General features: G+C 38.5%; 1 protein-coding gene across 11 annotated transcripts in view; it reads right to left on the bottom strand.

The window, feature by feature from the left end:
• GRIA4 (glutamate ionotropic receptor AMPA type subunit 4) overlaps window positions 1–13,963 on the bottom strand; it is a 219,464-nt gene that overhangs the window by 57,353 nt on the left and 148,148 nt on the right. For 10 of the 11 annotated variants that reach the window (XM_066175756.1, XM_066175757.1, XM_066175763.1 and 7 more), the window contains exons 7-9: window positions 13,660–13,827; window positions 11,927–12,031; window positions 6,486–6,596 (exon numbers count right to left, since the gene is read on the bottom strand). In XM_066175756.1, the coding sequence (XP_066031853.1) occupies window positions 6,486–6,596; window positions 11,927–12,031; window positions 13,660–13,827 (384 nt within the window). Of the gene's footprint in view, window positions 1–1,565; window positions 5,186–6,485; window positions 6,597–11,926; window positions 12,032–13,659; window positions 13,828–13,963 lie in introns of those variants that run through there. The other variant, XM_066175766.1, reaches the window with a different exon arrangement.

Here is a 13,963-nt window from a genome sequence, read left to right as displayed (position 1 = left end):
CTCACCCTTTGTTTGAATTTACATCAGAAAATACTGTCAACTTAAGTTTTCTCTGGTCTATCCCTGGCAAATGTTGGTCTTTTGACACTAATCTTGGTAGTATCTGCCCTATTCGCATCTTTCCTACAGATATAATCAGTACAAAAATAAAAATAAATTTAAATATGTAGTGCAGCAATGTCTGCTTCACTGAAACTATAAGAATATTATCTGTAAGCAACAAGAATTTTGTAACCTCTATTAGGTGTCTAACAAGGGAGGATAGGTGGTATTACATGAGTGCAGTGCAATGCCTATGCCTGTATAGAGTTTGCATCTTCAAAGGAAAACTTCTATTACCAGCAGCCTGCACCTTTTCTTGTATTCATATCCCTACTTAAATCACCTTAATCTCAACCACTGCTCTTCTAGAGGGAGAGAGGGAGAAAAGCAGGGAGCTCTTGATCTCTGCAGTAGTTCTTGATTTTCGGAAGTATTTTGGCCACATGTATAAAATGTTCCTCCCTCACACAGGCTTTTTGTTCACATAAGAGGAAGAGCCAAATCTGTGTCTTTCGACATATGGTATTGAACACAAAAAAGTTGAAAATAAACAGAAGTGAAAAATACTCTGTCCTGTCTGTGATTTAGCCAACTGCTTTCTAGAAGGGCAACCAAGTCTGTCCACTGACCTACATTTGTGAATTCTTACAAGGTTCATCTACATTGTTTGCTGCAGCTCAAAAGCAATTTTGCTTTTCAAAGACCAGAGTTAGTGATTTCTAGCTCTCCTGATTCAGCCATAAATCCCTGGTCAAAGACATGCCACCAGAGTCACACCAGGAGATAATTCTGGTGATGAACTTGATAAAGACAGGCACAGAGTATGCCAGATCAGCTTGCTCCTTCTTCCAAAACCCAGGCTTCTGCCTGCACCTCACCACTGGCAGGGCTGCTGCAATAAAAGCATCTTAACTGTTTCTGCACAGCAAAGTCAAGTGACAGATGTCTCATTTTTTTCTGTTAAAAGTTAAATGAACTTCAGCCCTCCTAGCCCAGAGTTCTGTGAGGGAACACTGAGAAGGGAAGTGGGGCGGCCCAATACTGTCCCTGCTAGGTACAAGCAGTGGCCATCCCATCCAGTGGAGTGACCACCAAGATCTGTTGGATGCTTGTAAGAACCACATTGGTTCTCTTCCCCATCCACCTCCCTTTCTTACACTGATCTCACTGATTTAGAGAAAAATACAGCAGGGAGCATTTTTTGTAATAGAGTTATCTTACAGAGTAAGGTAGCATGTCTTGCTGTGACTGCTTTCAAAGAAGCAGCAACTGAGTATGATCTGCCAGTGTAAAATAATACAACTAGAGATAACAGCAACACCTCCTACCATTTCCTTACTATGTTGATCTTTCCCTCCTAACCTATTTTATATCTCTTTAATTGTTGTGCCTACTTTACCTGCCAAGTAATCAGATATCAATTTTCAAGGTAGCATTTGATGGGGGAATGTAGGTGGGACTGCATGTGAGTTTCTGATAAAGACTGCTTTAAAAAAAAAAAGAAATCAAATAGTAGCCCTAGTTTTAACTCTGGTCCATTTCAGACTTTGAGGGCATTTCAAACTGATGAGGTGTTCAGTTGTTATAATAAAAAGACACTGAAAGACAAGTTTTACTGGTTTGCTAATAAGTAACTTACATGGATGAATTTTCAAGGTCACACTGTGAAGTCATGAAATATCTGAATTGACCAACAGCATGTACTTAGCCATATCCTGACACTCTTTTCTATCTGTGCCACTGAAAAAGACCTTTATGTTCTGCATAATCCATTGCAATAGCATTTTTGAAGTTAGTTGTAATGTTAGTGTAATCATGGTAGTCTAAAAATGCAAGAGATGCAAGTTGTCTGTGGAGAGGTAATATCTTCTATTAAATCAGCTCTGATTTAGGCCGACTTTTTGTTTCCAGTTATAGCATCTTGTCTACTAGAAAGATTATCTCTCCCCACCATCTTTGTGCTTACTGTATTTTTGGACTATGAGCTTTTAACCTACTGGTATAAAACACACATCTGACTAACTGCTGAATGAGGTTTAACACTGCAATATTTGCAAGATTTCAGCTGCTTAAGAGTATTCTATGGGGTAGTGAATCAAGGAAAAGTCCACATTGAAATGACCAATGACTAGCACGGAACAGATATTTGAAACGGTGCAAGCTTTACTTATATAATTCACAATTTCATAACAATACTTAACATTTGCAAATACAGGTTGATGTCTGCAACAATTACCTTTATAGATGTAAACAAATCATTCCAACACATTGCCACAAATTCATGTGTACAGTTAAATGCTCACAACCGATGATTCTTACTATAAGGGAAGCTGGACAAAGTAACTAACCCAAATAACAAAGAAATCTAAACTTGGTTTTCCTATTCTAAATTGGAATTAAAAATATTCACCATTGCAAAAATAATTTGCAAAAGTGACAAATATCTGTGCAAGGAAATTTCTGAGTTTTAGAATGGGTGTGGGACACATTATCACACTTTATTCTGAAAGAAACTTCGGTAAATGTCAATGAAAGGTTTTTTGGTGACTCTTTTTCCTTTTTCTTTTCTTTTCTTTTTATTTTTTTTCTGAATAAAGTGTCCAGGATTCGGTTTGAAGTCTTTATTATTTTCATGCAACAAACTTCATTTTTTTCTCCAGTCTACTGAAGAATTTAGTTAATAAAGTTTCTAATGAAAAAATATTTTTCTATTATGCGAAAAAAGGCCTATAATTAGAATTTCTGAGGTAAGACTCTATCAAGAGTATATCAGTCAAAACAGCGATGGTGATTCTCAGTCACCTAATGAAAGTTGCCTATCATCTTTAGATGCCCTAAGGTGACCTGCTTGACCCCAAGGTGCTGTTCTGCAGGTGCTTTGTGCTCGCCCTTTACAGATATGTCTGATACCCTCAGTATAAGGCATCCACCTATGGGCCACTGAATCCATTTCTGTATCTTTGTGGACTTAGAAACTTGGGGCAAAACTTACCCCACATGCCTGAAAAAGTACATACACTGGCTAAAACATCCAGAGGGAGAGGTCACATAAATGGCATGAGACAGGCAAGTGTAAGTAATGGGGGACAGGCTGTATATCCTAGAGCATCTTAAATGTCACTGAATGCAACTGAATCAATACCCTTTGTAAAGTCATCCACATCTAGGTGACTAGGTTGTGAACTGGATCCTGCCCTTGAAACTTAATCTGCCAACACCAAGGATATCTCATTAAGAACAGTAAGCCACAATGCAGATGCAGCTCATCATCATGCTTTGGTTTTAAAGGAATTTTGTGATTATTAAGTTTTGCAGTCTCAGAGTTAAGTACAGAGTTGGCTGTATCATGAAATGTATTGGAGAGTCTGGATTAGTCTTCTGAGCCTACTTTCCTAAATTCTATCTCAATAACTTGTGACCTGCAAAATGTAGACAAGTCACTCAGTTTACCTTGGTGTTAGTCAGGGCTGCAAAGAGCATCCCTTCTCCAGTCATGCAATGAGTCTACTGTGCATTTGGAGGTGTTATCATCCCACCCCAAAGGGAATGCTTCTGCACAGGTAGGAGGAAATCTGTCCTTTCCAGAGTGCAGGAAGCTGGGCATCACATGAGGTGCAGAATAGGAACTGTAAATGGCAGTTGGTAAAGAACATCAGCTGCCCCTGCTGCCTCCTCTCTCTGGGCTGCTAATGCACCACACAGCTAATTGGGAATAGGCTGAGAGCCTAAACCAAATATGTAAAATAACTTCTATGTGTGCTCACTATGTTACAAATGAAGAAAATGTTTTGCCTAGTAGAAAATGCTGTACTGAGTTCTTTGAGTGCAGAGCTAATTCATTTTAATGCAGTTTCTATGCAACAGCCATACAGCCACACCACAGCAAAGTAAGCATAGACACATAAAAGCTGAAGAAACAGAGGACAAATCAACTTATGCTATTTGGCTTTAGGCAAAAATTAAAGCGAGCCATGCTGAAAACCTGTAAGCTTTTCCTGTGCTGCCATGACATCTGTCTTTGAAGACTGAAAAGTCTGACAGCACTCCTTGCAGAAGCTTTTCAGTTTAATGTTGGAAAATATGCATGCAACCAAAATTAAATGTGTCATCTACAATGGTTCAACTTCCCTTCAACATGAAGAGGGCAATGAAGAGGTGAAAAAGTCTCTGTGTCATTTGCAACATAACAAAGAAGAGAAAAATAACAGGACTCTGAAAGTTATTCTAGTTAAACATTTCTTTTCTTTGTGTGTGTGATCATAGGCTTGCAGATGCTAAATACATTGACCTAGCAGGCCAATATTAAGAATCATGGTTCTATTCTGCCTTCAGCATCATGTGTGCAGCTCCCAGAGTACATGGGAGATGGGCATGATAAGGCAAAATTCACCATATATTCTTATTCAAACCAAATTCCAATATATTTCTCTTGCACTGTGATTTTGAAACATTGAAAAGGGATGGTTTTGGTCAAGAAGCTGTGCTGCTTTGAATTAATTGCATTTATCCAAAAATGACATGCTGCATAAACACAGGGCATGCTTTGGAATATTAATTCAGCTTTTTAGTTTTGCAAATGATCCCACCAGTCCCTTCAATACAGGGGCTGGAAAAGTTCTTTTGAAGATAACATTTATTATGCACATCAAAATGCTTCAATGCAAACAGGACAGGCAAGATAACACATTTTAAAAGCTTTCTTGTTTTCCTTTTTTTCCTTTCTAGTGAACAGAAACTTTTTTCTATTATTTTTCATTATTATATTTTACTGGTTTCTCCTAAGCTTGGAGCTATTTATGGAAATTACAGTATTCATGTGTGAGAGCTTCAGTCAAAGGTATCAGGATTGGTTTGAGAGGAAAATTTCGACTGAAAGCTTGTAATTCACATCATTCTCTTCTCAGCTTGGCAAAGTTGAAGGTTAACATCATCTGTTCTAGACATTTCAGATTAGTCACAGAACTTTTCCTGGTGGTTCAGTGCCTGGTCATCCAGTCAGAGGAACAGTAATCCATATGGAAAAATTAGCTCAATGCTACTAGACTGGTGGTTAATACTTGAGCCTTAGTTAGGAATGTTCGCAGCATCTTGGGACTCTTTTCTTCCTTGATCAATTTCTTAAAATAGGATTCTTCATCAGAGGCTGAAAAGAGGAGGACTGTACTGAAGTATATTTTTTTCCATCACCGAGCCTTTTTTTTAAATCTTTTTTTAAATATTTTTTTTTTAGGAAAAATATACATATATTTAAAATTTTCCATGCAAAAATAAAATTAAAAGTTACACAATTTGGTTAGGAGTTACATTCTGAATTCCTGTATAGTATTGTGGTTGTTTTGTATCCTGGAATGATAACCATCAACAGGAGACTTGTTAAGACATAATGCATAAATGCTGATATACACTGCTGAAAATCTGGTAATTAACTGTATTTTTAGTTAGAAATGTCTTGATGCTTTCCTTTGGATCACTTTAAACTCTGTATTGATTTAGAAAAATTATTTCTTAGTAACACCTACAAAATATTCCTTCCCCTTTGAGACACAGTTTATTGGGTTAACATATCTTGTCTAAATGAAGCAGGTGAAAAGGGCAGTGAACTGAGATGTAAAATCTTAAAAGCAGTCACGTAAAGGTCACCCTTTGCCAGTTGGCTTTGACAAACATCAGCTTTAAAGGGCATGTCTGACTTCAGAGGAAAAATATGTTAAATATTTTGTTTAAAATACAGATTTGTAAGAAACAATTGTTTTGAAAAATTGTGAATTAAAAATGTAAATGAATGAAACAACTCATTCTCCTTTGCAACCACTCTTTAAAAACACAATAATCCTGGAAAATCAGACTCCAAATCTATTTATATTATATTAAAATGGAAATTTTACTGCAATGAAAAAACATATTAAGAATGCATCTACTAAATTCATGTTTTCATTCAAAATTAACAGTAGAAAATCCAGTTTCGACTGGCTGACTGAATCATACTACTTCGAATTTTACCTCTTGGTAAGGTCAATTATTGAGTTTATAGTTTACCAACAAAAATGAACACTGGAACTACAGTAATCTTATTTTATACCCTCTGTTCTATTCCATAATTTAAAGGTTTTGGGTTTTTCTTCCAGTTTCTTGTGAGTCAAGATTTATCAATTAGAGCTTGTAAGAACTCACATCTCTGAGACTTATTTTAATAAAAAATGGAAAAGACTGAATAAAAGAAAAAAAATCACCACGACTCAATTTTAAAAACCTGATTTCAAGTGAATCGTTATCTTAAATGTATACAAAAAAAAAAATCTGTGCAGACATGACAGTCAGGATAATTAAGATATATGGCTCTCATCCTCCCACTAACCTAGGAACTGGCAGACTAAATTAGATCATAACTAAAAATGAGATTGTGTCACACACCAGTATAAGCATTAAAAAAAGAAACACCTTACCAAAATTGTAGTGACAACTACTGTTCTATTCTCCATGGCTGCTGTGTCATTTCCAAGTGTAGGTTCATGCTGAATCAAAACCAATTTATCCATGTCATTCCAATAACCAACCTGCAAAACAAAATGTATTCATTTGCAGTAAGGTCTACATTCTGCATAACTATAAATATAAACTACTATAAGAACAACAGAGTGATCCAAATCCAAAGGAAGTGCTGTCACGTTAGGTATGGGAGTATGCATCTACCACTTTGAGTGTACCACTTTACACCCCTGCTGCACAGAGACAGACCTGATGTCATCTCCATTTTGCTGCTCCTGAATGATTTGGGCTTACTTCACTTACTTCAGCCAGAGACACAAGGTAAATCCCACTGTCATTAGCTTAAAGCCTTCCTGGGGCATAAATGAGATATAAGAATTTTTTCTCCCCACAAGAATATTTTCATTTGTTAGTCCTCCAGATCTTTTGGTCTTAGATAGAGGAATGAAAAGCATCTGGATGGGACTTTCGCAATCCCATGGCTGATCTCAATTCCTTGCTCCAACATGGGCTTCCCAGGGGACCCCAGCACTGGGATTTATACTGGGCTTGTTCCACTTAACTGCTAGCACTGACCTTTTAGTACCTACATTAGAAGCCCTGTTATTTACACTTTCTTTACACTCACAGGACAGACAATACCAGCACACAGTGACTCAGCTCATGCAGGATAAGCACCCCTCCTCGAAGAGTGCTTGCTTTTCCCACTGACTGTAAAGCATGGTGAGACTGAATTCTTCCTAAACATATCCCTGGGAAATGCCTACAGGGAGGTGGAACAAATCAGGTTTTTCTCTCTTCGGCTGCATTTAGGCTGCCATAACCCTTCCCTGAGCAGCTTTAAGGTAAAACAGCTGCCTTTGTTTATTGCTGGCAACGAACTTCTCTAGAATCAGATTTGAATCAGTCATTCTTGTAATTCCATGAAGGAAAACCCCTGAATCTATTTTTTCCCCCTTCTTGCCCATTCTCTTTTCTGCAGATAGATCATGGCTGTCTGTGCATCCACTGACAAGGCTGCTGGGGCTTTTTCCTCTGACCCAGCACTGACAGCACTCAGCTCCATGTCAAATGGACAATATGAACACAAACGTGTCAGTAGAACAGTGTTCTAATCCCACCTCAAGGGGCTCCCCAGCTTGCTGAGAACCTAATGAATTGGGAGACTGATCTTTCTTCCCAGCATGATTTAATAGACACATGATTTAAAAGATTTCTATCAAAGAGATGCAATTCAACCAAGCACAACTCAGTTTCCAGGAGCACTTGGGGATGAGGCAGCAGCAACTGCCCCTTGCCCCCTTCCTTGTTTAATTAGGAGTTCATGAGACCAAGAGCTGGGAGAGAGAAATGCCTTGTCTATCTTACTAGAAGAGGAAAAGAAATTTTAGTGGAAAGTAGGCTCCAGGCAGAGCTTCAATGTAACTGTCAGAACCAAAGGACACTCTGTGCTTTGGATGAAAAATTTCAGTATGATGGAAACTGTCTAAATGATCAAATCAGTTATGAAGTCAATATTATTTCCAACACTATTGCAGAACCCTTATTAAATTCACCGTAACACAGGATTCTGCCTCTGTGACATGTTCAGCTCAATGCAGTGATGTGATATGAGAGTCTAAAAGAGCAGGGGAGTGCTTCTGGTTCCTGTCTCATATGCATTACATATATGTTCTATATTTTATTAAAATAGTCAACCTTCCTCTGATTTTTTTATATTTACTACATCATTAGTTTCCTTCTTGAAAAAAATGCAAGGAGGGGCAAGTCATTTTAACAGTCCCTAGTGCAGTTTGACTGATTTTTTTTTTTTTTTTTCTATTAGTGAAGCAAACAAGCACAGACTGTCCATGCACAAGTTCTGGTATATTTAGGTCAAATGTTCCTTTTCTTTTTGTGATTACCCTTACAGCACTGGAACCTTGATTTAGGTGTCTGCAGCTAACAGGAAGTGTCAGCAGTGCTGATATAGAGGAGAGGAAGGTTTTCTTCCTAGTACTGTACGCTGCTAACAAATACTCCTTTTCAGACAGAAAGCCATACAGACACAGATACAATTGATTATTGAAAATGTGGAGTTCTTGTCAGAAAACTGTGACCAGCTAAAGGCAAAATATGTACACCAAAATCTTTCAGTTTGGGGAACTATTATTGTAGTGAATGATGATTTTTCATTGTGCAATTCTTCACTGCTATAAAGTTCAGAAAGAATGCAGAAAATGTACTGTGTTACAGAAGTAAGTAACATATGAAAATATGAAAATACAGACAGAGATAAAGGCATTATTTGAGAAATGACTGGCATTTTTTAAAGGAATTCTAGCTTTGGTGCATTGGTGTGAGCCTGTATGTGTTTGGTGCAAACCTGCACGAAAGTAACTCTGGAACTAGATTACTGAATAAATATGAAAGCTATGTCATGACACTTGTATAAAAGTATAGAGATACACAGTCACTTTGAGACCACTAAATAACAGTATGCTTTCCCATAAATGCCTCAGCCTCACAAGGGAAAAACTCCTCAAAGGATAGGATTGAATTTAGCTACAAAAGTACCTCCAATTCTATTTGGGTTGCAATTGAACTTCATAGCAGTTGCATCCACTTATACAGAGGCTGAATTTATCTTTTAGGAAAAAATACTGCAAAAATATTTGCCTCACAGTTTGGCATTTGAATGAATAAGGTCCTTTCTGAAGGCCTGTGCACCTTGTACTAACCACTGAAGTGACCCTGTTGGACCATACAAGCCACTAAGGGCAAAAGAATACACAAAAATTTTGATAATTAATTTTCATGTTGCCAAGTTGGAATTCAGAAGCCAAATCCTAGACTGTCTTGTGCATGCAATGTAATGGATATGCTTTGTTTACTTTTTCTTCTCCTTTTTTTTAATTTTTTTTTTTTTTTTTTTTTGGTGATAGGATGCATGGTGAATGACACAATTACAGAATTACTGAGCTGGGAAGGGACCTCTGGAGGTCATTTGGTCAAATCTCTTGATAAGCTTAAAGCCAGTCGCTCAGAACTGTGTCTGGATGGCTTCTGAATGTCTCCAAGGATGAAGACTTCACAAGACTTCACCTCCCTGCACAATGTAGCAATGCTTGGTCACTCTCAGAGTATAAAAAAATATTTCCTATGTTCAGAAGGAACCTCCTGTGTTTCAGTTTGTGCTCATTGCCTCTGGTCCAGTCCCTGGGCACCAGTGAAAATCCTGTATCACTTCATCACAACCCTCCAGTCACAGGAACCATTCCATTAGATCTCTGTGATCCTTGTCCTCCTACCCTTTCCCCTCACCAGCAGGTTACCGCTCTGCAGAGAAGAACCAAGTAAGAAGTGCTACATAAATGAAACTAACATGAGCATAGGCTAATATTTCCTGTTTTACTAAACTATGTGGAAGTCTGCCTCTGTCTATCTGTGCTATTTTTAATGGTCTCTTCAAATATTTAAAGCTGTGGGCAACAAAAATCACTTTTTCAAAGATTAGAACCATGTGTTACTCTGACTGGAAAGGCAGTTTTGAAAGGATAGTGCTGGCTGACTCATAAGTCATGTTATGTTGGACATCAGAAGAAGACATTAATAGTGAAGGCCTCTTAGTTCAATTAAGTAGAGTCATTTCTCACATATTATATAGGATTTGTCAGGCTGGACCACAGAATTGGTCCAGTGATCACATATCAAGCACTATCTAATACATGAGAAATAAATTCTTGTGAGTAGCCAGATCTGTCAAAGCTGTTATGACTTCCTATATCAAATACAGGTAATGACTTAGGAGCAGCAGAGAGGCATGACTGGAAGGTAACAAAAGCACCTTGGCCCTTTAGCACAGCACAGACAGAGCTCCTCTGCTTGCAATCACCCTCCCCTTAAACTGCAGGCAAGAAGAGAGGATGGGGACATCCCTGCAGTGGTGCCAGACACCTCTCCCATAAGAAGTGACAGAGGTTGAAACATCAACACTTTTCAAAAGCTTGCTGACAAGCAAATTCCCTAATGAAGTTGTGACCTAATTAAACATATCTTGCACCTCCTGTACAACTGGGAATAGGAGATGGAAGGGGCATAATTCATTTTCCTCCTGTGCACCCTAGCCACACATATATCCTCCTGGCTGCCAATAGGGTGGTACAGAGACAGGAAGGAAACAGGGCTGGTAGCAAGATCAGACACAATTTCTAGCACAAGACAGTGGACTTCCCAAGAGAGGAAAGACAAACACACTTTTCCAAATTTATTCTTCAGCCATCTGTCACACTTTCAAAAGACAACTGTACCAACAGGCCTTATATGCAGGCACATGCTTTGCTTTGGTCTACAGCTCTATACTGTGACATAGTGGCAATTTTTTCATCCAAGTGTGTAATTCTGCTCTGGGTCTGCAGTTTAACACTCTGCATCCTTAGCACCGTGGCAGGTAACTGTCTCCAGGGACACACAGTTCACCTGTGCTACTATTTACTGTGCTTGTCACCTCTGGCCAACAGCAGACAACTATTTAACTCAATTTTTAATGCTTTTGCCCTATTCAAGCAGCCGTGAGTATCCTATTGCCCATCACCTGCCGCTTTTTCTTGTTCTGATGACCTCACAATCAAAATAGCCTCAATGACTCAAGAAAAAAAAAAAAAAAAGAAAAGAAAATCCTTGAACCTGAGTATGTTTTCTGCTTTAATTTGTTTTATACGATGATAAATGGACAAATTTCAGCATAGAAGAGAAAGGATCAACAAAGTACCCAGACTTATCTTTTCAAAGTGATTGGTCTGAGTGATAATGAGCATTCAGACATGAAGGATCTGCTTAGACATGTGTTAATGTGCATTTGCTTACAAGCAACCAAGCCAATCAAGCACACAGGATTAGATACTGCAAAAAATTCAGAAATACAAGTATTCAGGTCATTTTCTCTGCCTCTTGTATCCTCTTCTGTCCTTTCACCCTTACAAGCCCTGTGTTAGTTACAGCCTTTGAATCATGTTTACACAGAATGTACAAATCAACTTGCTTAAAAATCCAAGTAATTTTCAAGACAGAAATCTTGGAATAAGATACAAGGAATATCTACTATTCAGAATTCTGACCATTTTTCATCATCCAACAGCTTAGCAACATGTCATCCAGCTGGTTTTCATTAGTATGCTTGACAAACTGACATTCCACCACTCCAAGATGCACACTTGTTTTTGTGCGCCCCAATTTGAGGCACTGAACAACAGCATCTAGTAGAAAATGGAGCTAAAAACTGCTTTCACCAGAAATACCCGTGTAACCCAATGTATTACACCTTTTCAAACTGCAGAGTCCACTTTAATGTAAGTTTGCAAACTATTTCATCATACACAACTCGTTTATATGACATGAGGATGGCAATGTCAGCACATACCTTCCGAGGGCCAGTATTTTTCAGCTCAAAGACATCCATGGTGTAGTTGACTCTGCGACCGTAGTGGTCGAACTGAACATTTCCAGTCAAGCCTTGTATTCGAACCTACAAATGGAAGAAAAACCACCATGAAGACCCAGTCTTATGCTCTTTATTTCAAATGTCACAGAGCAGTGCAAATTACCCTGGCTACATCCTTAGATCACCATAAAAACACTGCTGTAGAACAGTTCAAAGAAATAAAGTTGGCTACTTGCTTTATATTCTTTTTTCCTGTCAAACCATGCTCAAAACAGTCTTAGATTTGTCAGTATCTAACTGCTAACGAAGACACACAGTGGACCTTCTCTTCTTTCAGGCTGTGCAGCTTGACAGCACCTTCCAGCTGCAGGTTCTAAAGAGAAGTAAATTTTTTACTATTCTCATTGCTCCTGGGGTCATGAAAGAACCTAAAGGTGGTTTCACCTGAGCTCATGTGTCTTTTTAGCTCCTGCTCTGGTGGATTAAATGTACAAATTGAGTATATACGGCTCATCAAGGTCAACTTGACAACAACCTTAGCTGCAGCAAAGCAGTTTACTACCATGGAAGATGATACAGAGCTGATATGGATAGGGTTTGAAAAGGTGTTTTCAAAGCATTGGAATGAAGAAGGCCAAAGGTGAAGCTTGACTATTGGCTGTGGCAGTTTCCCACCACCCATGCCTCAGCTGAAACCAGAACCCTTTTTTTTTCTTTTCTGTGTCACTTTACTGTGTCTCTGAAGGATACCCAAGCTGTGGTCCTTGTCTCAAAGAAGTTGTGGCCAAATTTGTGCTGGCTCTGATTTTACCAGGATGTGGCCATGAGAACCTCTTCGGCAGAATTTGAAGTCTCATGCTGTCTGCCTGAGCACAGAAGTCTGACAATTGTTTCTCTCAATTGTTACAGATCTGTGCATCTGCACAGAATATGTGAAGCATACAAAATGCTTTATTTCTCTCCCTAAGAGTCAGGATGTGGCTTGAAATCACTTACTCTTTCCCTCTGTCCATTTCTATCTCTGCTGATTTTTCTCCAGGACAGAAACCTTGGCTTCCAGGCACAGAGCTGCCAGCTCTGTCAGCAGTCACTTGTCAGCAGTTTCTCCTGAGTGGAGTCTGCTCATTTGCAATGATTTAAATTCTACTGCAGGATTTTTATTTTCTTTACTGTCCCATTCAGAGGAAAGGCTAAATCATCTTGACAGAGATCTGGAACTTTCTAGGCATCCATATTCATCAGGAATTCAAAATCCTGACATCAGAGAACAATAGCTCTGGGTTATTTCTTTTTAAAGAAAAGAACCCCAAAACTACCTATGTGATTTCCCTGGGAGAAGTCTAATTTTATTGAAGATGACAGAAACATATTTGAAAGGTTATATTCTCTGGTTATACCTTTTCCCCTAAATTACAATATTTGTACAGCCAGGTTATTTGCAAAAGCAACAAATGAATTCGGCAGTGCAGTGGAGGAAGTTCAACTATTTCAAAAGATCTAAAAGTAGCTTCAAATAATAGTAGTTCTTCTCTGCCTTCATTCCAAGTTACAAATCAGAACAACTTGAATAGCCCGAGCTGCTTCCAATTTCCAAGTAAAAGAAAAATTTCCCTCTCCTATTACTACTCTTGTGCATACTGTTTTGTGAGTCATCTAGTGTGCAATGGGTATCCAAACTTCTAAAAGATCCCTAGAATAAAGCCTCCCCTTACCTGTTTTAATGTCCTCTCCATATCAATTCCTTGACCCCATGGGGCTGCAGGGTTGGCAAGACAATCACCAGCATTCCCTCTCCTTGAAATATCAATTTTCTGTCTTCTAAGATTACGGAAAGTTTCAGCCATCACAAGTACTCCATCATATGTCAATGCAGATGTATACTAAATAGATGGACAAACACAGCCCTTCAGAGTTGGCAAAAAAAAAATCTGCTGTTTCAAGGTAATTCTAGTTTGATTCATTATGCAGCAGTTTCTACACCTTTGTTTAGAAAACAGCTCTTCTCAAAATCAAAAG

This window comes from Chamaea fasciata, unplaced genomic scaffold (genome assembly GCF_029207755.1).
Source record: "Chamaea fasciata isolate MVZ Bird 193981 ecotype frontalis unplaced genomic scaffold, bChaFas1.0.hap1 SCAF_2, whole genome shotgun sequence".
Classification (NCBI taxonomy): domain Eukaryota; kingdom Metazoa; phylum Chordata; class Aves; order Passeriformes; family Sylviidae; genus Chamaea; species Chamaea fasciata.
The sequence above is the reverse complement of the archived record's forward strand: the minus strand, read 5'-3'. Positions and strand labels throughout refer to the sequence as shown.